The sequence below is a fragment of the Panthera tigris genome, chromosome B4 (genome assembly GCF_018350195.1).
Source record: "Panthera tigris isolate Pti1 chromosome B4, P.tigris_Pti1_mat1.1, whole genome shotgun sequence".
Lineage (NCBI taxonomy): Eukaryota > Metazoa > Chordata > Mammalia > Carnivora > Felidae > Panthera > Panthera tigris.
Window position 1 is genome coordinate 121947086 of NC_056666.1, and position 26870 is coordinate 121973955.

Consider the following 26870-nt stretch of genomic DNA (forward strand, 5'->3'; position numbering starts at 1 on the left):
CCAATTATCTGTCTCCCAATTTGTTTCAAACTTGGAAGGAGAATAATAATCAGTGATGATGGTGATGATGATGATGATGACGACGACGATGATGATGGTAATGATAGCTAGCACCATATACTACCCGCCATACTGTTCTAAGCACTTTATATCTACTAACTAATCCTCCTAATAACCCTACGAGGTAGATACTTGTATTATTCCCACTTTACAGATGGGAAAGCTGAGACACAGAGAAGTTTAATTTCTTGTCCAAGGTTACATCTACAGTCAGTCTGGCTCCAAAGTCTGTTCTCTGAATGACTTCTCTGTAACTCCCCAGCTGCTAGTGTTACCACTTTATTATCTCACTATTGGTCATGGCAAAATGGATATTTAGCCAGAGCATGCCTTTAGGACCTGCTGTCCATCTGCCTATGTTCCTTGGACCTGCAGGCTGAAATTCACTCTGCTTGGCCTCTCATTTCCCTCTTCAACTGGCAAGTAGAGACCCTCTAGATAGAAGGGACCCAAAGCTCATCTAGCTCATCCCCAGTCTATCCCAGCTGCCACTTCCTTCCCTGCCACATAATTTCCCTGGCTCCTTGCCCCAGAGCTGGCCATACCATTTCCACACAGCTCAGAGCCATAGAAACTTCTTCATTTCTGTAAACCTGTGGTCTGTCCTCCTACTTTCTCTCATTCTACCTGCCACATACTAGGTGTTCAGTATGCGTTAGCTGGTGGGTCTTATCTTGGTTTTGCCAAATTAATGTCTCCAGGCAGAAAGGAAAATACTTACCTCACTTGGAAATGATGTGCAGAGGCCAGGCATCCCAATAATGTTTTCCCCCCAAGAGTTACTCAGATTCCAATTCAGCCCAAATTCACTGAGTACCCCCTGTATATGTAGCACCATGCTGGGTGTTTTTACTTACTACATCTTTTTTCATTCCCACAATTTCCCTACGAGACGGTCTCTATTTGACAGGTGAGCAAACTGAGGCAGGTTCCCCCAACTAGATGGGGTCAAAGCAAGATTCCTACTAGTCAGAGGCATGGACTTAGAGCTCAGGGCTCTTGGTACTGCCACAAATAACACATTTCGTACGCAAAGCACACTGCAGCCATCTATAACCCAGCGGGAACTGCAAGGAGAACCCTGCCTGGGCACCTGGGACTTTAAGAATGGGAAAAAAAAGGTTTTCAGGGACAGGGATACGGCAAAACCCACACACGATGCCTTGTCTTGGATGAGAGTGGATTAACAGTGGAAGCTGGTGGTGAGGCAGAGCCCAGCAGTGAGATTTGTTTTTCCGACCATCAACCTGCCTGCATCACCACACATACCCTGGTACTAGCCGTGATTTACTTTCTTCCCTTTCCCTTCCCTCCTGCTCCCCCCACTTTTGTCCCTGAAGTAGACTTACTCTGCAGAAATTGAGAAACCTCTTCCAGCTGGGGAATGTTATCTTCGCGGAAGCCACAGTACTTTTCCAGAAGCGGGAAGATGTGATTGTGCTCATAGCAAGCATGAGTTTTATACAAGGACTTCAGGGTCCTGAACACCGTCCCCCAGGTTTTCTTTTCTTCCTCTGTGTATTCCACTCGAGGGATGGGCTGCCCACTGGAATACAGGCATGAAAGATTTGTCTCCAGAAAGGCAGGTGTAAAGCAGAGGAAGAAGGAGCATTAGCAGAGGGAGGGAGGTCCAGAACCTGTGAACTGTCACAGACTACAGGGGGTTTCTTAAGTTATTCGAAAGAAGAAAGTTCCACTTCTTGATATAGGAAACATTCATGCAATTTGGCTAAGCCACGATACAAGCTGTCAACTCACCAACCACACCAGAGATTTGTTCTCACTTTGGAAAATCACTTGGCCTTTCTGCTCTTCTCTCTCTCCAATTGTTTACCCAGAGTGGAAATTCACTTAACTGCAAGGGCCCAGCGGGTAACATAAATGGGCAAAGTAGTGGGTATGGACAGTGGAGGGTGGCAGCCAAGACAACTGAAAGACACATCCTCTTTCTAAACAAAGGCATACAAGTTCAAGTAAAGCAATATCGTGTTTTGCATTATGTCAACTAACGCAATTATATCTGCGGTCTAAAGTGGATTTAATATATGGACTGTGAGCCTGAGACCCTTGTTTAGTGGGCATGCACTTGCTAGATTTGATATTTCTTTTTTTTAATTTTTTTAATGTTTTATTTATTTTTGAGAGAGAGAGACAGACAGAGCATGAGTGGGGGAGGGGCAGAGAGACAGACAGACAGACAGACAGACAGAATCTGAAACAAGCTCCAGGCTCTGAGCTGTCAGCACAGAGTCCGACACGAGGCTCAAACTCATGAACCGTGAGATTATGAGCTGAGCCGAAGCTGGACGCTTAACAGACTGAGCCACTCAGGTGCCCCTAGATTTGATATTTCTGACCTTAGGTATTTAAACCCATGCCAGGTATAAGATCTGCTTTTGTAGCATCTTCTGTTATGACATAACAGAGCTACAGGGAGCTGGTTAAAATACATATGTTGGACCCTGTCCCATAGATCCTGAATCTGTGGGGGAGGAGAAAGCCCAGGCATCTGGACTGCAATAAGCTTCCAGGGGATACACTATAGTTTGAGAGTCAGTAGTTCAAAAGGTTCTTTTGAAAAACATCTAAGAATGAGCTGTGTTCTCAAGAGTAAAAACAAATGAAAATCAAACAGAGCCTGACTTTTAAAAATCTAACGACTGTTCTTTGCACTACAGACCTGTTTCCTAACAGGGTACACAGTGTCTAGGACGAGGCAGAACTTTTTGCTTAAGAATCTGGATCATTCTCAGGCTGGATCATCCTCAGGCTCCAAACTAGGTTTCTCCTGCCCTTTCAAAGCTGTAGCTCATCCAAGGCCATTAAAGTAAAGTCAGTGTTATGTTCCACAGAAAGGTGGGCAGAGATTAGGGCAGATTTTTGCTGATGCATTGGAAGCAACACAAACTCAGAAGACCCTATAATGGCCAGCAGGGTTTGTGAAAAGAAAACATCAGGCAAGCCCCTGCCTGAGGATGCACCATTATTTCCGGGCTAAGTGCTGATGGAGGGAAAAAGCAGGCTTCGAACATGGACAGAGAAGGGTTCACTACTTGGCTCTACAAGTTCCTAGCTGAATAACTGCTAGGGCAATTTAGTAAACCTCTCTAAATCTAGTCTGTGCCGCTGGTACATAGGCTGATAAGTAACTATTTGGGAGGTATAGAGGAGAATTAGGTGAAACACTATGTACAAAGTACCAAATATTGGTGCTGACAAATAATAATACCACTGGGTAATGGATAATTATCATAACTGAGTCTTATTTAAAATAAAGGTGATTTGCTATTTGGTAATACAATTTTAAGAGATAGTAACAGGGGTGCCTGGGTGGCTCGGTCGGTTAAGCATCCAACTTTGGCTCAGGTCATGATCTCATGGTCCGTGAGTTCGAGCCCCGTGTCGGGCTCTGTGCTGACAGCTCAGAGCCTGGAGCCTATTTCAGATTCTGTGTCTCCCTCTCTCTCTGCCCCTCCCCTGTTCATGTTCTGTCTCTCTCTGTCTCAAAAATAAATAAACGCTAAAAAAATTTTTTTAATAAAAAGATAGTAACATCCTGGGTACCATGATGTCCCTTTGGTTAATAGTTACCTTTCCAGGGTGTGCCATGTCCCTTCCCCATTCTTCCAGTAAAGCAGCCTCCTCCCCTCCCAGCCTCAGGTTCAGGTGGGAGGAGACTCCACCACTCTTACCTGGGCATGTGACCAGGCCTGGCTATTTAGAGCATCTCATTTCCCTGGTCATAGACAGTGGCTGAGAGACGGGCCCATGTTCTAATCAGAGCCAATGAGACTCACAGAGAAAACTTTTGTGGAACCTGTTGGAAGGAGATAGAACCTCTAATTGTGTTGAGGTGTCAGCCTGGTTGGTGCTGGGCCCACCTCCAAGAGAGACGTCAGCCTGGTTGGTGCTGGGCCCACCTCCAAGAGAGACGCCACTGATGGCCAGAGAGCAGGGCCAATGCAGAGGACTCCAGAGTCAGAGAGAGGGAGGGAGGGTGGGAGGGACAGAAGCGTGTGGCAACTTGAGCAAGTTATTGCCACTTTCTGAGCCATATATATATTCAACATAAGGACAGTCAAATCCATCTTGTAATGTTGTAATAAGAATCAAATAAGTCATCTCTGAAGTGCTGTCTGGATGTAGTAAACATTTCAGAATATATTTTCTCTCTCTGTCTCATACGTACACACTAACTTCCATGGTTTACTTAGAAAGTAAACACAGCATATTTTATTCCATCTTCCACTTCCATCAAGAGACCTGAGGTTTCATAAGATCCTTGATCTTTGAAGAAATTGTCAATTATTCTCATCAAGTCATGGTCTCATTAAGTAAACTAAACTAAGACATTTTAGGTAGAGTGTCCATTTAGTTTGAAATAAGGAAGAGATATCTAGTTAAGCCAATTAGGATCCTTCTTCAAAAAAGTGTTTTAAGTAGACGACGTTGTTTCTGAATTATTTCACCAACCAAATACGGCATTCAAGATACTCCAGCACCTGGCATAGCCTTCCCTCTCCTTGGAGTCTTATTTTACACCAGATCTTCCCACATAGGTAATTATTACAAGAAAAATAATTTGGTGCCTCAGAACTGCAACTGCCATTTTTCAGCGCCTCTTCAATCTGATGTTTTAAGACTTTCATTAAATGTTCTTGGGCAGGAGAGTCGGAGCACCACACGGCAGATGGGCGGAGAAGAGGTCATTAGTTAGCAGTGGTGGGGGTTAGTTGCTTCTTTACTCTCTATAGGAATTGACTCTGGCCCCCAATATTCACATCTCAAAACAAAAGCCCTGTAGCTAAACGGGCCACCCTCTCTCCTTCACTACTCCCATTCTCTTTGGCTGTAAACTCCAGCTCAATCTTTAATTCTCAGCCTAAACTTTACTTCCTGCTGACCTAGTTGCCCAATCTACATTCCAACTCCTAATTATACGGCCTCGGGACAGCCAAGTTTTAACTTTGGGAACACCTATCTCGTTTACTGTTACTTTTGTCACTGCCTTCCCCGTATTCCCCAGAGGGCATGGGCTCTGTGGGTCTTGCTCTTGGGGTGGGCCCTGGAACTTAGTAGATACATTCTGTCACGTGATCAATATCCTGTGGTTCCATGACTCATAACGCAGGAGCTTGGGCCTCATTCCCCATGCGGAAAGTGCCAGAGATCTGAATGTGGGGGCTATTGGTACGGAGGGTGGCAGAAACCAAGGAAGAGGGCCAAAGTTGAGTCTGAAAGACATTACAAGCTCTGGGGTGAGATGAACAGGCCAGGGAGAACTGGGAACAAACCTCAGAAAGGAGGGAGGGAAATCAGTAGAGAGTAGAATACATTTGATTCTCTTTATATTGGTAGTTGTGCTACATAAGGTCACCATGAGCTCTGAGCTGGACTCTGAACGCAGAACCACTGGTCCAGAAGAAAATACAGGACTAGGGTCCCATGAGCTCTCGTCACATTTTCATCAACTGATAACACCTAACTTCGTTTTGTGTGGGCTTCTGTATAAAGAAATCTTATTTAATATATACGGCTGATTCATTAATGTTGATCTCAACAGCACTATAACTCCTGCCTGAACGAAGCTTATCTAACACACGCATTTTCTCCATAAACACATTACAGCCTTCTCACACTTAGGAACCCTAGACGGCACTTTACCACTGTGCTGGGGGGAGGGGGGCATTTTAAACAGGAAAATGATCAACAAAAAAATGCAAAAATTCGGCAACCGGGTCTCTAATCTAAATAGACTTCAATAAGAATAGTTGTTTATAGTATAGAAGCTGAAATAAGAAGGCAGTGTCACCTTGTTCAGTCTGAGACCTCGTGCATCAGGCAACTCCAATCTTCCCCCACTCCGTGCATGTCTGGGAATGATTGCAAAAGTGTCACAAGAATTGAATTGGAGGTCTCAAATAAATGAAGCAAGTAATCCTCGAATAATGAAAATCCACTGTGCCAGATACTGAGCTAAGAGACCATTTCAAAGAAGAAAGGGATGGTAAACAGGGTCAAAAGTTTAAAAGAGAGGAGCTAAAATGAGTTCTGAAATAGGCTTTGAATTTGAGAACAAGTTCAGCCCTACTAGCCACATGACCTTGGCCACATCACTTAACCATCTGAGATTCATTTGTAAAAATGGGGAAATTGACTAGAAGATCTCTAACGATTCTCAGAGAGCCAGGCATCCATGGATGGTTTTCAATAATCAATTTAACTTACTTGATAAACATGGAGAATGGTGAGGCATTCAATCCATTCCAGGCTTCTCCATTAGGTTTCACATTTTTATTTATTTTTTTTTAAATGTTTACTTATGTTTGAGAGAGAGAAAGCGTGAGCAGGAGAGGGACAGACAGAGGGAGGTGGACGGAGAATCTGAAGCGGGCTCTGCGCTGACAGCAGACGTGGCCAGATGTGGTGCTTGAACTCACAAACTGTGAGATTATGACCTGAGCTGATGTCAGACGTTTAACTGACTGAGCCACCCAGGTGGCCCAGGTTTAACATTTTTATGGAAAGGAGGTTAGGGGATCAGTTTCTCCCCTCAAATCGCAAGAGCCAGGCAGTAAGTGAATGTCCTTCCTAAGCAGCTCCAGCTCCTGGATTATATGGAGAAGTGTGGTCTCTTGACGCTGAGAATCCTGGCGCTCAGGGAAGTGGGTAAGAATGACTTTGGAGTTAGAGAAATCTGAATTCAAAAGGGGATGATGCCACCTACTAGTTATATTATGACCTTGGTAGGTTACTTAACTGTATTGAGCATTACTTTTCCCATCTGAAAACCAGGGAATTATTATTAAGACTAAATAAGATAATGAAATAATGTAAGCAAAGCATTTAGCAAAGCCCCAGACAGAGCAAGGAGATCATAAATTTAAGTTATTATTATTGGCTACCTGAAAAAGGCTCCTGTCTGTACCCGATTTGATGGTGTTCACCTGACCATGTTAGGGCAAAGGCAAAGTGGGGAGAGGTTGCCATGTTCTGTGGTTCCTGTTTGTCACAAGCCAAGGCCCCAAACCCAAATGGGCCTAGGTTTAACCAAAATCAGGTTTAACCAAAGTTCTGGATCTTTCCACTGCCGGGAGTCATTCAGAGAAGGGAATTGTCTTATTTTCTCCGGAGGTCTTTCCATCTGGACGGTAACTTTGTATTCAGTCAACAGAGCCCTATTATTTTCATCGCCCTCAGAATCTATCAAAGCTGTTAAAGTACCATCCCTCAGGGTTCTGGTCAACTTTTTAAAAATTTTTATTTATTTATTTAGAGAGAGATGAGATGGGCGGGTTGGGGGGCGGCGGAGAGAGAATGAGAGAGAGAGAGAGAGAGAGAGAGAGAGAGAGAGAGAGAGAGAGAGAGGATCCCAAGCAGGCTCCAGCGCAGAGCCTGACATGGGGCTCAAACCCACGAACCATGAAGTCATGGCCTAAGCTGAAATCAATAGTCAGATGCTTAACCGACTGAGCCACCCAGGTGTCCCGGATCCTGGTCAACATTTACGTCTCATCTTGAGCATGTCTTTTCTCACGTCTTAACTCAGGAATGGAGCTCAGGCCTCAAACGCTAAGTTTCCCCATGGTAGCATTTCTGTAGTTCCTGAGGGCTCAAAACAGCAAAAACAGCTCCCTTCCCAAACTGACATCTTTGATATTTGCATTTTCCTTTGGCTAAAATAGGGTAGAATCCCAGCAGAAAACAATAAACTCCTCTGAAAATTGCCCTTCGCAGCTGGGTCAGATCAGATCAAAGAAGAACGCTGAGGCACGGCTCATCTAAAACCTCAAATGATTCATTATTTCAGTAAAGCAGCCAACTCCTCCTTGAATGTAAATGATTCTCTTTTTCCTTCTTCCCTGTTTAATGTGGAGAATACCAGAGGCTGTGTTATTCAGGGCCGAGGCCTTTTGTAATTACTTCAGACGTTAGCGCATAAGGACACAACAAAGCTGGGGAGAAGGCCGGCCGGCACGGTGGGTAATTTTGTTTTGTCTAGCAGCAATTTTTTTTTGAAACATGTGTTATTAAAGGGAGGGTTTAAACACACATGCGCGCGCGCACACACACACACACACACACACACACACACACACACACACACACACATACACACACACGCCGAAGGCAGGACTCTCTATGCTGGTATTTTCCAAACTTGGGCAAGGAAAAGGTAAGCCAGGAGCGTGTGCTTCTCTCTTCCCCAAGACCAGCAAAGTGGACTTACTGTCGGTAGCTGTAGGCAATGTCAGCAAACTGCTTCCGTCTTGCTCGATACACAGGATCCTTAAAACCCTAGGAAAGAGGAGACACTTGACTTCTCAAGGCTTGGGCAGAGAGGCCTAGCATGTCCCTGCGGGATTTGAATGGGGGCTCGTGAGCTCTGACAGCCCCGCTCTCCTTCCTCAGCTTCTTGATAAACAAACAGGTACGTGCTTGCTGCTACTGCAATTTTTTAAAATAGTATTTATTGGGTCTTTATTATATGCCTGTCTATGTGTGCTAGGGACTTACTTTATCTGTAAGTCCCACAAAAATCTTGCATGGTAGCTCAGTATGATTATCCTCATGCATCCAGCATAAACAGTGGCCCAGGAAAAGGAGTCAGGCAAAGATGAGACGAGGGTTTGAAGCACCCAGTTTCATGCTGTTTTCATTACAGTTCAGGGTCAACCTTTATCCCGCAGCAGGGGCTCACCTGAGAAATCAATCTCAATATAGAAAAATGAAGATAATCATTTCTCCTTTGAGGCTCACCCACCGGCAGGCAGCCTTTCCCCCAACAATCATAAGCAGCATGTTTCATATATATATATATATATATATATATATATATATATATATATATATATATAAAATTTATTTGAGGGGGGGCATGTGAGTGGGGGAGGGGCAGAGAGAGAGGAAGAGAGAGAGACTCTCAAGCGGGCTCCACACTCAGCACGGAGCCTGACGCGGGGCTCGATCCCACAAACCGTGAGATCATGACTGGAGCCAAGGTCAAGAGTCAGATGCTCAACTGACTGAATCACCCGGGCACCCCCATAAGCAGCATATTTCTGAAGAGTGGAAAGAAGCCAAGGGTGTCTTTCAGTGTTGGTGGGGCATATACCTTAGTCAGAGATGAGCCCAATTAATTAAAAGGGCATTTTCCCTGCACTTTCTTCTAGGAGTCCTATGGTTTAAGGTCTTGCACTTAAGTCTTTAATCCATTTCAAGTTAATTTTTGCAAGGGGTGTCAGATAGGCATCTAATTTCATTCTTTTGCATGTGAACATCTGGTTTTCCCAACTCCATTTACTGAAGAGACTATCATCCATTCCCCATTGAGTATTCTTGGCTCCCTTGTCAACTATTAGCTGTCTGCATATGCATGGCTTTACTTCTGGGCTCTCAACTGTGTTCCATTGGTCAATTTATGCCGGTACCATACTGTTTTGATTTGTATAGCTTTGTAATATAATTTGAAATCAAGACATGTGACACCTCCACCTTTGTTCTTCTTTCTCAAGAAGGACTGCTTCTTGACAATAATTTTTCTGGATATAACTCCAGAAGTACAAGCAACAAAGTAAAAGTCAACCAGTAGGACTATGTCAAACTAATACTTTTGCACTGTAAAAGAAACAACCAACCAAATGAAAAGGCAACCAACGGAACGTGAAAAAAATATTGCAAACCGTATATCTAATATAAGGTAAATACCTAAAATATATAAGTAACTCATACAATGCAGCCCTAAGTTTTCCATTTAAAAAATAAGCCATAGAACCGAATAGACATTTTCTAAAGACGAAATACACGTAGTCAGTAAGTACCTGAGAAGACGCCCAACACTCATCTTCAGGGAAATGTAAATCTAAACCACAATGAGATACCACCTGACACCTTTTAGAATGGCTATCATCATAAAGACAAGAGAGAATGAGTGAGGATATGGAAGAAAGGGAACCCTCACGTACGGCATATGGGAATGTATATTGGTGTAGCCACTATGGAAAACAGTATGAAGGTTCCTCAAAAAATTAAATACAGAACTACCGTATGAACCAGCAGTCTCACTTCTGGGTTTCCATCTAGAGGAAATGAAAATAAGATCTTGAAGAGATGTCTATATTCCATGTTCACTGTAGCATTTCTCACAATAGCCAACATATGGAAACAACCTAAGTGTCTGTCAATAGACGAAAGGATGAAGAAGATGTACCCATATATATCACATGTATTATAATATATAATATATAGTATAGTAATATCATACAGATATATATCCTACCACTCAACCATAAAAGAAGGAAATCCTGCCACTTCTGACAACATGGATGACTTGTGAAGTTATTATGCTAAGTAAGTCAGACAGAGAAATACAAATACTGCATTATCTTACTTCTATGTAAAATTGAAAAAAAGCTGAATTCATAGAAGCAAAGTCGAATGGTGGTTGCCAGGGGCTGGGGTGGGAGAAATGAGCAGATGTTGGTCAAAGGGTACAGACTTGCAACTGTAAGATGAGTAAGTTCTGGAAATGTAATGTACAGCATAGTAGCTATAATTAATAATACTGTATTATATACTTGGAAGTTGGTAACAGAGTAGATCTTAAATATTCTCATCACACACACACACACGCACACACACACACACACACACACAAATGGCAATCATGTGAAGCGACAGAGGTGTTAACTAACCTTACTGTTATAATCATTTTGCGATATATATGTGTATCAAATCATCATGTTATACACTTTAAAGTTACACAATGTTATGTGTCAATTATACTTAATAAACCTGGAAAGGGAGGGGGGGGGTATTTTACCAAAAAAATGATAGTATCTGAATTTTAGAAAAACAAGAGACTAGCATCACCACTAGAACTTACTTTGTTCATTCCAAGAATTTCCCAATAAGGGAGGACCTCTACCACCTGCCCCACCTTCCCTTCAAACCAAGGTGTTGATGAATCATAAACAAGGGCTTGCATCACAGAGTGTCATATTTAGAGAAGTATTTTTAAAGGATAAGTACTCCCTGATTTTTAGATATTGTTTTCTTGTTTTGTCTTGTCTGATTGGCTGGTTGGTTGGTTATTTTGTTGTTGTTGTCGTCATTGGTTTCAATCCGTCTGCCAGCAGTTCCAAAGAACCAGGGTCCATATATATATGTAATCTGAGGGTCTGTAGCATAGAGTCTGCCACACAGAAAGAACTACAAACACTTGTTGAAAGAGGCAAAGAAGGAAGGAGGAAGGGATGATCAGAGGGAGGGAGGGAAGAAAGAATTTCTTAGTTTGCTTCTTAAGATATATTTTGAGAAAGAGAAATCTAAATGTTTCACAGCAGAAAATTAAAATTACTACGTATCCTTATTCCAAATTCAAATCCCAAGTAAATTAAGTGATTATTCAGTTTGGAAAACATTCCATGACACAGTTATTACAAAATACAGCTCTTAGGTTTTCCTCACAGGGCTGAATGGTTTGGAGTCATTAATTACAGGAAGGAAGGCTTAGGAATCTGAAAGCTTAAAACTACCCTTGGTGCCCTTCTATTGGATGAAGATAAGTTGCCTTGGGATGATGCAGTAAGTAAACTGGGCACCATGATTTGATTTCCAAGCAGCACTGAATGCATCCCTTTAGGAGCCTGCCTACCAGGCTAAAGGAAGAACACATCTCCATAGTTAGGACTCAAAATATGAACTTAATACTTGCCAATCATTAAGGTTTGGTGGACCACAGTCATCCTCACCTACAAGTCTTATTTAACAGTCTGTAATAGGGGCACCTGGGTGGCTCAGTCGGTTGAGCAACCGACTTCGGCTCAGGTCATGATCTCACGGTTTGTGAGTTCGAGCCCCACGTCAGGCTCTGTGCTGACAGCTCACAGTCTGGAGCCTGCTTCTGATTCTGTGTCTCCCTCTCTCTCTGCCCCTCCCCCACTCATGCTGTCTCTCTCTGTCTGAGAAATAAATAAACATAAAAAAGAATTTAAAAAAATAACAGTCTGTAATAAATGGCTCTCCCCAGCCCTTAAGTATACAGCATAGACTTTTGCACCTATAAGCCGTCTTGGAGAATATTTCTATATATTGATCAAGATATGAGAAAAATGAAGCCCACGGAGCACCTCCATGGGAGTTTTCTGTTTGCACCCTTGGCTGACGAGCTGAGGTTTGAGGGTTGAGGCAGGAAACCAGGGGGATGAGGGAAGATCTCCCTTAACCAGTGGATTTTCACTTCATCATGCTGCCTCCAGGAGTGAGAAGCCCATGACAATCTCTCTGCCCTATTCGGCTCTTTATCTTTGATCTGTAATGTACGTTGTCTAGGTAGTTTGAAGATATTTTCATCAGTGAAAAAAAAGCTTAATATAAAATTGCATATCCAGGAGGTATCAACTATGATGGAGGGAATGTACAAATGAAGTGATGGAAAAAGTACACCAGGGCCTAACAAACCTTACAAAAATGAGAGAGTAACTTTGATTTTTCTATACTATTTATGCTTTTGAGGTTTTGTACTGTGAGTATGGATTTCTTTTATAATTAGTAAAAAAAGTAAAATAGCATTAGAAATCCCATCTCAAATCATTGTGAGGAAGCGACAGAAGATTCACATGCTGAGATACATCGATACACGTACATATATACTTTTCTACACAGATTTTCCACAGGGAACGTTTCTAACCACAGTCCCTTCCAGCTCAAAGTGCCTAAGAAGTTCATTATCAGCCGTCAAGACCCCCCCCCCCCCCCCCCGCCACCACCACCACCACCAACCAGGCTGCAAGGACTTTTGTTCTCTCGGTTGCCAGGGAAAGGGAGCTGTGGCCCTGAAGTCCATCTGTTGGCGGTTTGGTCTTGATCCTTTGGGCAGCCAGATGACCACAGGATCTCTGCAGCCATGCACAGTACACTCTGAATTAAGCTTCAGTTGATGATGACTAATCATCCTGTCTCAATTAAGCTAATAGCAGCAATTTCAGTAGCACTGCATGTAATTTATTTATAATCACCCTGTCTCAATTAAGCTAATAGCAGCAATTTTGGTTGCACTGCGTGTAACCAAGTATGTTTTGACAGGAAAATATATTGTTGGTGAAGGAGGAGTGGGGAAGGGGGGGGAGGCGTGGAAGGGACAAAGTGGAGGGAATTCTACAGGAGGCAGTCTACATGCAATCACTTTCCTAAATCTCAGCATTTTTGTGACTTGGGTGTTGACGTGTGTGGTTCTGTTTTTGCGGGGATTTCAGGGAACAGGTAACCGTATGGAAAAGTCTTCTGGGTATTTCATACTGAGCTTTTCATGTTACCCTTTCTTGATATCATGGCTGAGGTTAAATCTCAGAAATGCCATCTTTAGACTAGCAAGAACAGGGGTTTTCAAGTCAGGCAGGCTGGGTGGATTACTAACCCCAGTCACTAGGAGCTTGGCTTGAGGTTGGCCAGTTCGATTCTCAGAGCCTACGTTTCTTCATCAGTAAAGTGAGACTGTTAGCTCCAGTTCCCTCGTGGTGTTGGCTGGGTTAGAGTAGGTAAGGTACGCAGGGCACTAAGTAAAACTCTGAACACAAAGGAGACAATCAAAAAATGACACATTTGTACAAAATGGTGGAAAATTCAAAAGCTGAGAAGTCTGGTTCAGAACATAAAAAGGATAGAGTCTGGAAAGGGTCATTGAGCCCCATCACCCAGGGCTAGAAGGTTGGGCCTTCTAAACAGCATCTGTACAATTCTTTCTTTCCTATTTATATTCCATCTATGCCAACAATGAGAGACTTTTTGCATTCCATCAGCCCCACACCAAGTGGAGAAAGGATGGTACACAGGAGACAAGAGTCTCAAAGTGGTTTAGTAACTGCCATTGCCATCCTGCAGACCCCGCCCAGAGACGTGCAAACCAATAGACCAGGGCAGCACCAACAACAGCCCCGCCCCTTGCCCACTCTCTGTTGCTGGCCGTGCCTACCACCTATAAAGCCACAAAGTCTGTTTTGGAAAGGATTCAGATACCTGGTTGCCCAAGCCAATAACCTGAGAGTCATTGTTTTACTTCTCTCCTCCTCTCTTCCTTCACATCCCATAACCAATCTTTGTCCATTCTTCCTTCCAAATATCTTAAGTCTGTCCTTTTTACTTTATCCTCACTGCTGTCCCTTCGTTCAGGACCCCATCACTTCTTGCCTGGGCTAGCACAACTGCTTTCCAAGTGGACTTTCTTTGTGTCCTTTCCATACCTCCCCCCTCATGCAGCCCCGGTAGATTTGCAATGTACAGATCTGGTGCAGTCACTCTCATCTTTAAAAACTCTCAATGGCTTCTCATCAATTTAAGGGTAAAGTCCAAAATTTTTAACCCAGTCCACAAGGCGTTATGCAATCTGGCTTTTCCTACATTTCCAATTCTGTGTTGAACTACAGTGGTAGTCCTGCATACTATGTCCCAAATTTGTCCCAGTTGGTTTTATTTTTATTCTTTAAACCCACCAGGCTTTTTGCCACATCAAGGCCTTTACACATGCTGTTCCCTGTTATTGAAATACCCTTCCCCATTCTTCTAGACCAATAAGCTACTAATTGGCCTTTCCATCTGGTTCAATTGCAGTTTATAGACCTTCTTTGCTTTTTTCCAAACTTATTGATTTTCCCCTACAATACACTTTCTCAACAACCTGAGTGTTTCTCCTTTCACACAATCATTATACTTGTTAATATCATTAAACTCAGGACTCTGTTAGTCTTACTTATCACTAGATTTTAAGTGCATGGCATAACTCAGCGTACTTCTGGGTAGGAGCTGCTAAAAAATTACGCAAAAAAATTACCATGTGCCTTTCCAAAGTCACATTAGATCATTGCCTAACAAGTTCACGGTAAGCTCTAGAGGCATGTATATCTGTCTGATGGGCAATTTACTACTTAGTAAGGCCCAGATTCTTCAGGGTTAGATGCCAACTTACACAAGATGGGCAAGTAGCAGAAGATTTATTTTATGATCAAGTTGCAAATGATTTATGTCCAGTAGATAAAAGCACTCACAGTTATGGCTTTCTTGCCTTTGAGAGCATTAATCACTTGTGTCTCCACCTCCGTGGTCTTGCTCCAGAACTCAATTTTTCAATGACCATCCATAATTTACTCTCTTATAGCTTCCTTTGCACCAACATCGTCATCTTGCTGGTTCCCTCGCTGCTGAGCTAATAGATTTTTGACCGATGTGGACTACATACCTGCATGACAGTTGTTTTTACTTTTTTGAAAATTATGTTTGGACAGAGCAACTTAGTAGGAGGGCCACAAGTCTTTGATAACTGGCCGGCATCTTTAGAATAGACTTTAATGGGGCCTTCGGGTGGAGGATTTTAATTGGCAGAAAGGAAGAGGAGAGGAGTACTAGAATGATAGCCCTCCACTCAGGGAAGAGCAAGGCTCTTTCTGGAGAGAAGAGAAACTCCGTACCTACATCTGAAAGACTGAAAAACAGTTTGAGACCTTTGGATAGTAGAAGAAATAACACAGATGCACAGTACTGCTGATTGATATTTTCTCCACCAGAAAGCACCCCCTCATGTGAATCTTCAGTCTAGACACTGGTGTAGGTGCCAGTGGAGCTGGCATAGGGAGCTCTGGGGTTAGGATCTGTGTGGCCAAGGCTGCTGGTGCTCCGAAGGTCTGTGTCTCATCCCTCTTTCAGAGAACATTGCTAACCCACATTTCTCAGTCTTCTTTGAAGTTCCTAGCGGCTATGTGACTGGGCTGCAGTCAATGAAATTTGAGTGAAGGATGTGAGTCACCTCCAGACATGGCCCACAGAAACCTCCTGGGAGCAATTGTCTCACTTTTCCCAGGTGCTGGCAGAAAAATAAAAGGGTCTAAGACTTGGAGGAAGGTATGGCCCTGAAGTGGAAGGGGCTTAGTCTCTGCAAGACTGTGCGGAGAAATCTCCCTACTGGCTTACGCTGGAAATACACCTTCAGTTAATCCATGGTGATTTGGGAATTGTTTGATCAGCGGTTAGCCTACCCTAGTTGTTAGAAGACTCCACTCACCTCTCCCTCTTTCCAGAAGTCCTCCCTAACCATTCCGGTCCACAGTGATAGTACATGCCATCTGACTCATTAAACCTGGTGTTTAATCGTCTACTTTTTGTGTGTTATGATTTAAACTAAATATTACCCGAACTGCGTTCCATGGAACACTACCATTTTAGATAATATCGCTAGGTATTCCATTAAAAAGGGGTTCCATCAGTAAAAAAAAGTTTGAGAAACATTAGGTTGAACGAGTTCATGTTTACGGGACTTTCCAACATCCCTAATGAGATCACGGGACTTGCATATGCTTCAAATGGGGCTCTAGCATATACTGTTTCTCCCTTTGATCATGGAAAAAATTTTCTCATAGATTATAGTTTGGGAAACATGCATATGCCCCTTTCACGTGTGTGTGTGTGTGTGTATGTGTGTGTGCGCACGTGTATCTGTCTTATGCCTTTACAAGTCATGAGGAAGTGAATTTATTTTTCTCTGACAGTCTGTGCTCAAAGTATAAAGCACAGCACACACAGTTCTATGACATCAGTGTCAGAAAACTTAGCCTGGGGAAGGGGCCAGTGGAAGCGACGTCTTCAGGGAGGCCAGCATATGAGCTAGGCCGTAGAAAACGAATAGAGGTTTGCCAGCAGGGCAAGAACAGGTGAGAGGATAAGGAAAATTACCCCAGGTGAAGGAGACAACAGGGACAGGACCACAGACGCTGGGGAACAGGCAGAGAAAGAGTCCGTTTGAGAACGGAAATCAAACAGACCACTTGGATTCTGTCTACCAAGCTTACAGTTGTATCCCCGTCACCTCTGGCACCCCTTTGGGAAGAGCGGACACCCCTTTTCCCTCCACCCCACAACTGGAGGCCCCAGGAGGGCAGAGGTCATGCCGTATTAATCATTTCAGCCCCCTTTCCTTTACATAGCCTGGGAGGCGGCTCACGTATACGTGAGGCCACACGGCCGTCTCTGTCTGAGACTTCTCTGAAAATCGGAAAGCGCAACCCTCCCAGGATGGATGGTTATAACACCGAAATTTTAAAAATGCAGGGAGAGCATTTAGCACAGTGCCGGCACACAGTCCACGCTCAAGAAACATTTGCTATGAATGTCACTCGCTTAGTAAATGCCTGGGGAAGGAAGAAAGGGGAGACACAGGCAACAAAGGAAAGAAGGCAGTGTGCACGGGGTGGAATGCAGCTCTTAATTTATTTTCCCACTTGGCCAACGCACACAGGCAGATGCCCTTTACCCTCTGGGGCAGGAACAATCCTTCCTTGGCCGCATTCTTCAGAGTGGCTGTTTTGGAGGCCTTGAAGTGAGATATTGGGTCAAACGTCAGTGCACACTGCCAAGGGCAGGGGAGCATGCTGCGAACCTGGTACAGAGCGGAACAGAGGGTCCTTTCGGGAAGAACACCGCCACTCCTCACACATGGCAGCCAGGGCCTGTGAGCACTCTGGAGGGTTTACTCTGTCCTTGGCCCATCAGTTCCCAGGATCTGATGAAAAGCCACAAGAAGGAACAGAGAGAGCCTGGCCTCCTCATCGGGAGGACCGTGTACCAGACAGATGGGTTTTTTTTTATGATAAAATTCATCACAGTGAGAGGCCAGGGAAACAAAGATAGGGGCTGGGTCTGTAAGGAGAAATGAATTCTAGAGAATTCTAAGACCAGCTTATCTACCTGAGGAGACACAAGGATAAAGGGAGGGAAATGTCCATGTCTGTGACCTCTTCCCTCTTTCCTGGCCATACTCGTTCCCCCAAGTGAGCAGTGAGTGTGACCAGCAGAAGGGTCTTGGGTCATGGCAGGAGGTATGGAGGCTGGTAAGATGGGCTAATTTTCCATTGACTGGGTCAAGGTGGCCAGACAGGTCTTCCAGGGGAACAATATCTTTGCAGATGCTTTGCTCCCAAGGCCCACGGCCGAAGACCTGTCAGTGGGGATCTAGAACCTCTCTTGGCTCAGGTCTGCCGCCCCCAGGAGCCACAGGAGAAGGCTGCACCATCCCCAGGAAGGTGAATGGGGATCCAGCTTTATTTTGGGGGGCATAAGGTACTGAAGTATATATATTAGGAGACTGAACTACAATTTCTATCCCTAGACTAAGTAGTTTCACAAGGAAGCATCAAGGAAGCTATGGAGAGCCCACATCAAGATACCCAGGCAAGCAAATTATTGTCCTAGGGAAAGACTAGAAACTTCCTAAATGCTTGCCATTGGGGGCTGCTTAGTAAGTTATGGCAATGCACAAAAATTATATATATAATAATTTTATGATATATATAATTTAATAATATGTATTAATTTCTAAATAATAGAAAGAGAGGGGGAAAGAGATGTGGAGAAGAGAAAGGGAGCACACCAAAATTAACACTGATTGTTTCTGGACAGTGTGACAATAGGGGATAATTTTTTTCAATTTTGACGTGTGGGTGTCAGGAGGGAACTCGCCTCTGTTTCTAAAATAGTTTCTCATTGTAAAAAAAAATGCAGAATACTACCAAGAGGAAAAGGGAAATAACTGGAATTATGGGTGATCTTCATTTTCCTCTCATGCTTTTCTGTATTTTTGAGTCCACTATCAGGGGTTTACTATTTGAGTTAGAATAAGCAACACTTGATCATATTTGAAAAGGCCAGCCTACTCCAGAAATAGGTCTCTCTTTGTCTCTGAGAAAGCACCACTGTTTCTGCCACTGGCTAGACCTTTGTCTTTGGCACCATGAGGACTGGATTAGGAATCTTAAAACCCAAAGCTTAGCATGGGACCTTGGAAAAGTCATTTACTCTCACTGGGCCTCAATGAATCTACCTGTAAAATGGGAACATCTGCTTTGCTTACTGCAAAGAGCCTTTGTGAAGAGCAAGTTCACGATTCACTCAACTGTAAAGACCCACAGAGATGTAAGAAAACCGCTGAAATGCAGACACTCTCACTGAGTTCCACTAAACCACTGTAATGAAACAGCTTCCAAGTCATTTAAAGATTAAGGAGCCATCTACCTGGGCAGAGAGTAAGTGACAGACGATATGACTGTGGCACTTTTCAGCTATGGAGGCTGTCAGAACTGGTCCTGACCCTGAGTGCAGCCTGAGCTGCTCCCCCTCCCCAAACCCCTGCACCACACACAAAAATGGTGATAAAGTCCCCCCACCCTGGGCCTTTTCTCAGAAACCAGTAAAGAACAACCTGCTCCCCTGCCCACAGGACATGGGATGCAGTCTGACTTCTTTGTCTGGTATATCAGACCTTTTAAAATCTGACCCTCACACCTCATGCACCAGTCAGCCATTCCAAAATATTCCAGATACTTTCAGGACTCTGAGCCTTCACATATACTGTTCCCTCAGCATCTTCTACTCAGTTTGGGGGATCCAGTTCCAATGTCACCTCTCCTCACTGCCCTGCTGTACCTGGCAGAGTTGTTAGTGGTTTACTGTTTCCCAAACACTTGAACTGAACCTCTTTAATTGTACAAAGCCAGAAAGATGATTTACATGTGTGTGTGTGTGTGTGTGTGTGTGCGCAAACACACACCTACATCCATATATTATACATAAACAATAACTTCTGGAGGCCGATCCATATTTGCTCCAACAATAAAAATGACCATGATAATGATGGTGCTGATGATGTACAAGAAGACACCCTCCAGATGTCTGTAGTACAAGCAAACAAATGAAGACACATTGCTGGGGATCAGGGAGGGGAGTAGGGGCAGGGAGGGGTGGGCTGAAAGGATCTCATGGGAAGGACCACAGACACGGGGACTCACAGGGTGGTCTGCATCCAGTTCTGCTCCATAGCTGAGGATCTGGTTGGCAAATCTGTCGAGCTCTTGAATGGTTCTTGGGAACCAGGGCACTGAAACACAGAGAGGGCAACATCCTGAGTAGGGGATTGGCAGGACATGGTCGAAGGTCAGAAGCATGGGATCAGCCCCAATTAGACAAACCAGTGAGGGGGCAAGTGGGCTCCCCAAATTACTATAATTCAAAAGTTGACTCCCATTTTCCTTGGAAACTAATTTCTTAAAATTTCAGCCTTGTTCAAGTGTAACTGACAGATAAAATTATAAGATATTTAAAGTGTACATCGTTGTGATTTGACATAGGTATACATTGTGAAAGCATTTCCCCCATCTAGTCAATTAACATATCCGTCAACTCACACATATTTACCTTTGGGGGTTAGTACAAATATTTAAGCTCTACTCTCTCAGCAAATTTCAGTTATATAATACAGTGTTATCAACCACAGTCACCACGTTTTACAGTAGGTCCTCAGACCTTATCTACCTTATAGCTGAAATAAACCCTTTTACCAACCTCTCCCTATTTTCCCCAGCCCCCAGCCCTTGGCAATCACTAATCTGTTGTCTGTTTCTATGAGTTTCGTGCCTTTTTTTTTAAAGGTTCCATACGTAAGAGATACCATGCATTATTTGTGTTTCTCTGACTTATTTCACTTAGCACCTTGGAAAAATAATTTGAAAACATATTCTCAAGCATATTCTCTTTCCTGGAGATTTTCTCTGAATTTCCTCAAAATTTGCCTCCCTCCTACCTCTGATAGCAAAGGGGAGTGGTTTTTTATAGTTTTCTTTAGTGGCAGAATATTGCATGTAACCCCAGAATATAAATTAGATAAAACCAGAGCTGTTCTGTCTTAAGCAAGGGAGCCTATCTCATGACCCCATCTTCTTAACACATGCTTCCCTCACAAAGACTTCCAGGCATCCTGGCAGAATCTTTTGATGCCAAAGCCAATTTGAAAGTCACTGGTGAAACAGAATGGAGTCAGTCAGTCTAGGATCGGACAGCACTTCATAGTACCTAGAGAATCTGCAGGCTTGCTTTTGGAGCAGCCTAGTGGGGGAGTAGATCAGGCCTGGGCTTGTGGTCTACAGAGAAGACCCCCTGGGGGTGGAATTGCCCCGGGAATAAACAGAGACTAGGACATTTGGATTGTAAGGTCCATGAGGGTAGGAACCATAAGTGCACTGTAGTTCAACTGCATGGAGGAGAGGGAGGTCATGAGGGAGGGAGGGAGAGAGCAAGGAAGAAAAGAAGAAAGAAAGGGAAGGAGCGGTAGAGGCAGGAGGAAGGAAAGATGGAAGGAAGGAGGAATGGAAGGAAGGAAAGGAGGAAGAAAGGAAGGAAGGAAGGAAGGAAGGAAGGAAGGAAGGAAGGAAGGAAGGGAAAGGAAGGAAGAAAGGAAGGAAGGAAGGAAAGGAGAAAGGAAGGAAGGAAGGAAGGAAGGAAGGAAGGAAGGAAGCCTGGTTGTGCTAACCTGTAAGGTAACTCACAACAGTAACTGTCATCCATGGAGCATCAAGTCTGATCTAGTTGCTATTTCTGAAGTATCTCCAAAATAAGGAAGGCACAGTGACCCCTATTGTACAGACTGCACAGCTCTGAAAGTCCAAATAACTAGTTGAAGACCACACAGGAAGTAAGAGACAGAAAAACAGAGCCAAAGAGGACATGGGAGGCAGGGAGAGCTGTGAAGTGAGGTCCAGCCATCCAATGCTTCCCCTGAAATGAGGTTTAGAGAAAAGATGCTGAACTTGTAGTCAGTAAGGTCTGGCTTGGAATCCAGGCTCCATCTACCTACTTTTCCTCTCTGTGCCTCAGTCCTAACTGTAAAAATGGCAATAATAACAACAGTAATAGGAAGAAGATGTTTCTTGAGGCCTAACCATGTGGCATCCACTATGCTTACTATTTTGGTTCAATATCTCTTTTAATCTGAGTATTACAGTGAGGAGTCAATAAGAATGTAGGCAAAGGGCTGGCCCAGTGTCTAGCCCATAAAAGGTAGCTTTCCATCTCTGGCACCTTCTTTCTGATTCTGGCCCAGCTCAGGTCAGGAGGGAAAGGGCATGCATGCCATCTAGTGGCCAGCCTGGGGAAATGCCAGCCATGATGTATACATAGAAGCATCAGGTAAGAATCTTCCACATTCCACCAAAACAAGACGCTTACTTCAACAGCATTCATAAAGATCCATTTAGAGAGCTGTTTCCATAGATAAGAGGTGCAAAGCTCTCTACTGCCTATGGTAGTGATAAAAACTAGCACTGAGTGCCATTCTAAATATTTAACCTGTGAGGCGGGTAGTCTCCCACGTTACCAATGAGGAAACTGAGGTACAGAGAGGTTAAGTGGCAAACCCAAATACCTAACTGCCAGGAAACAGAGGAGGTCAGGATTCAAACTCAGGCCTGGATGACTTGGTGCCTTCCGTCCTGACCATGAATCCATCCTGCCGCTTTGGGGAGTTACAGGGAGCACATTGTTAGCTGGCCTCCGGAGCCTGACTGCCTGATTGTCCTTTCAGTTTCCCAGCTGGAGGTTTCCATGCCCTTACAGCCCAGCCCACTGCTCAAGGGTGGCTCTCTGTGGTGATAGGCACAGGAACAGACACTGCAGGAATATTCCAGGAGCTAAGGCTTATACAGCACTTGCTATGTGCCAGGCGCTGTCTTAGACACACTACATGTAGCACCTCACCCAATCCGCATAATAACCCCAAGAGGTAGGCGTTATTATTATCCCCATTTCACAGATGAGGACAAGGAGGAACAGAGAGGATAAGTCTCTGAGTCCCAGAGTCTCAGAGGATAAGACCTTCTGAGTCCCAACTGCCGGACTTTGGAGTCTGGGACGACATCACCAGGCGCGGCTCACCCAGCATGGCACCTGGCTTCCCACTTTGTCTCCTGAACTTTTCTCCAGGCTTTCCTTTCTCCTTGAGTCCACTGCTTCCCCCTGTACAATGGATCTCTGTTGTTGGCACTGAAAATGGGGTCTACCCCTTACTCAGGTTTGGAAGGACTTCAGAAAGGACACCTTATTGTAGGGCTCGGGATCCCCTCTGAGACCATTCCTGCTTCCCCAGAATGTTGCCGTCCCATCAACTCTCTCCCAAGGCATCTTTTCCCCATGTCATCATTATCTCTCTTGCTTGGGAGTCATCCATAGCTCCAGCGGTCACAGTTGCCCCAGAGACAGGACAAGCCAGCCCTGTCTTGCTCCCCCACTTTCTGACTCTGGTCACCCTTAACCTCGTCGAAGTAGATTCTACAAATATGTGTTCAGCACCGACTACTACCAGACACTAGACACTGAGGGAGTCTTCACTCCTGTGGTGCTTCCATTCTAGTGGGTATGGGTGACAAGAAAGAAATTATAAAGAAATTTAAATAGATACCAATGCCAGGAAGTTCCTGAACTCAGGAGATGGAGAGGAAGGGGGACACTACTTCCTATGTCATCCTGTGGCTCCAGACCCCAGAACGAGGGCCTTGGCAACTTGATGTCGTCTTCCCATTGCTCAAGGGGATCTGGGAGAGCTAGAGTCTGTCGTCAGTTCAGAGCTGGCTCCCTGTCTGACTTAGGGAGAGTCAGTCTAGCAATCGTCAGGGGCCTGGGCAACAAAGCCAGACAGCTTAGGCTGGAATGTTGTCACTCTACTTACTATCTGTGCCACTCAGAACAAATTATTAAATCTTTTTGTGCCTCGGTCTCCCTATCTGTAAAATGGAGATAATAATAGCACTATAAAGTACCACTTTATAGGAACGGTACAAGGTTGAATGAGTTAATATACGTGATTCACTGAGCACAGTACTGGCACATAGTAAATACTATTATTGTTCACCTGCAAGCTCCAGGAATTTTTTTAACACTCTGTCCTTAGTTCAGCGTAGCACAGAGAGCAGAGTTGAAAGTCTTCCAGCAGGACTAGAAAGTAGGCCACTTATTTTGTTGTGTAATGGTGCAAGTATTTTATCTCTCGGAGCCTTAGTTTTTATTCCACCATATCGGTTAGAAGCATCTTTCTATATTATTGCATTAAATACTACAGCCAATGTGATACAGTTAAGTGGTCCACAGCAAGTGCTTATCTGTATTAACCATTAGGGTGACAGAGATTTTAATGATGATGATAAAAAGGAAGAAAAAGGAGGAAGAAGAGCAGGAGGGGGAAGGGAAGGAGGGAGAGGAGGAGGAGGAAGAGGAAAGAAGGGAAACTGGAGTCAGAAGCCCATTGGCAATCAAGCTCCAGTATTAATAGGCTTTCTAATCTTGGGCCTCAGTTTCCCCTTCTGGAATCCTTGCTGGAATCCTCTTTGGGTTTGGGTTTTCAGCCCCACAGAATGCCGGTGAAGGGCTGAGGCTGGTGAGAGGGGACATGGAGACACGCTTCCAGGGACTTACTGGGTCAATCTTGCTTGCTTCTGGAAGCATAACCACGGTTCCCAAAATGCATTGCACCTCCCATTTCCCTTGCTCCTCTCACCAAGAGAACAAGGTTCTACTCCACAGAAGCCTTTTCCTACCTTGATTCAGAGCTGTGTGAGCCTGCACGCTCCCCACTGAACGCCAGAGGGCAGCAGAATCAGTATATTTTTAGCTCTGGCTGATTTCTTCCCCCCCCCCCCCCAACCCCTCCTCCAAAGGGAGAACACTTGTTGGACCACATGGCTCAGTTCAGACTTCTTGGTCGAAACGAAAAAATAATCAGAGAACCTGAGAAGGTGGCAAAACCTCAAAGGATTCAAGGTTTGGCCAAGAGAAGACAAAGGCAGAAGCCACCCACCAGGCCCCAAGCCCTTGTCACAGAGACTGTGAGGGACCCCCAGACAGCGCCATGAGCCTGTGGGGCGCTCACCCATGTCCAGGGGCCTCTGGTACCTTCTGGGCCTTGTCACCACCCAGAAGAGGCCCAGGACACAGCCAGGTTGGAGCAGCAGCAAAGCTCGGTTGGCTAATCATATCGGCTTCAGAGCCAAACTGCTTGGGTCCAAACCTGGCCTCTGCTACTGTGAAACTTCGGGACTTCCGGCAAAGTCCTCCAGTGTCCCATTGGTAAAAAGACTAGAGTAAATGTATGCACTTCAGAGTGTGTGAGGATTAAATGAGCTAATGCACGAATAGTGCTCAGAACCGGGCTTGGCACACAGCAAGTGCTTTATAAGGATTTGGTTTTATTATAATCATTGTAGGAGGCCAAGTGACAAGGAGCGATAAGTCCGGTACAGTCTCTCTCCAGGCAGCAGCCCAGCCCTACCTTTAAATCTGTTCCCCGTCCCCTCCCCAGGTCCCACGTGAGGTTAAAGCATCACCTCCCAGAGGCCGCTCAGTACAGCCAATGTGTCATCTGAGGTGGAAGGAAGACACAGGCCAGGCCTCACAACTAAGAGGAGTTCACCAGCCACCACCTTGGAGAGCAGGACAAGGTTTAAGGAAATGAGACCCAAGAGAGGCGAGTGCAAGCTGTTGGGAATGGGGGAAGCAAGGTTCTGACATGGCTCACTTCCTGGGGAAGAGGCCCACTCAGCAAGGCCGGAAGCAAGCAGTGTGGCAGAGGGACACCAGGTCCTAAAGGAGACTAAAGCGGACCCCAGACAAAACAGGACCAAGCCTTTACATTTTTATATGAAGCCTACAATTAAAAAAAAAAAATTGTTTATTTACTTTTGAGACAGAGAGAAACAGAGCATGAAAGGGGGAGGGGCAGAGAGAGGGAGGGAGACACAGAATCCGAAACAGGCTCTAGGCTCCGAGCTGTCAGCACAGCGCCTGACACAGGGCTCAAACCTAGGAACCGCGACATCATGACCTGAGCCGAAGTCAGACGCTTAACCGACTGAGTTACCCAGGCGCCCCTACACTTTTTCTTTTTATAGTCTATTGTGTTTATTTCTTGCACTGTTACATATATATTTACATACGTAAGTCACATATATTTATGTATGTATCAGAGTTCAGAGCCATTACATGTCTATACGTCTAAGTGCCTCGACCTTGATGAAGCAGGTGTCCTGCAGGAGCAGGGGTCCCTTGTCTATAGCTGATGACACTCACCCGGCCCAGGAGTCAGAGAGGCTGTCAGGATCCAGGGAAGGCGGACTGGTTGCAAACCCAGCCGGAAAGCCTACATCGCATACCGTGCAAAGGGCGTGCACATCCTGGACTTGAAGCCAGCAGGTCTGTGTTCAAATTTCATCTCTCCCACCCATAAGCTCTGTGACTCTGAGCAAGTCACTTGGTTCCCAAGCCTCTGGCTTCTCATCTGTGAAATGGGCAAGGCAGCCAAACCCTGGCTGGCTTCTTCGGTTGAGGGGAGAAGCAACCGGCTCACCGTAGGTCGATCTGTCACCCTTACACGTGAATTCACAAGCAGAACCCAGAGACACCTGTCTGGTTAAGCAGGGTCGCACAGGCCGCTGGCGGGAGGGTCAGAGTTCACACCTGTGCCCCTGTCCTCTACACCTGGGATCTTCCGATTTTCCCAGCCAAAAGTTACAGCTACATTTTTCCCTTTGAGGTTAATTTTTTTAATGTTTATTTATCCTTGAGAGACAGCCCGTGAGCAGGGGAGGGGTGGAGAGAGGGAAACAGAGGATCCAAAGCAGGCTCTGTACTGACAGCAGTGAGCCCGATTCTTTGGGGCTCGAACTCACAAACCATGAGACCATAACCTGAGCCCGACGCTCAACCGACTGAGCCACCCAGGTGCCCCCGAAGTTAATTTTTTAAGAGCTGAGTCTGCACCAGATACTGTGCTAAGCGCTTCACTTCCATTGTCTGTTTTCATCCTCAAAACAATGCTAGGAGGTAGACATTATTTCCACCTTACTGATGAGCAAACTGAGGCTCACGGAGGGAAAGGGACTTTTTCGAGATGACGGAGCTCACTGGAAATGAGGACTCTGCAACTCCCGCTGTGCTGGGCAAGCTCAGAATAA

General features: G+C 44.8%; 1 protein-coding gene and 1 long non-coding RNA gene across 2 annotated transcripts in view; one reads left to right on the top strand and one right to left on the bottom strand.

Annotated features, from left to right (window-relative positions):
* Positions 1-26870, bottom strand: part of PAH (phenylalanine hydroxylase) — a 70740-nt gene that overhangs the window by 13731 nt on the left and 30139 nt on the right. The window contains exons 4-6 of the mRNA XM_007085673.3: positions 19887-19975; positions 8291-8358; positions 1410-1606 (exon numbers count right to left, since the gene is read on the bottom strand). Coding sequence (XP_007085735.1) covers positions 1410-1606; positions 8291-8358; positions 19887-19975 — 354 coding nt within the window. The remainder of the gene's footprint in view (positions 1-1409; positions 1607-8290; positions 8359-19886; positions 19976-26870) is intronic.
* On the top strand, positions 7964-25529 carry LOC122240443. The gene is made up of 3 exons (XR_006220187.1): positions 7964-8039; positions 8346-8491; positions 25220-25529. It is a non-coding gene; the product is annotated as an uncharacterized LOC122240443 (long non-coding RNA).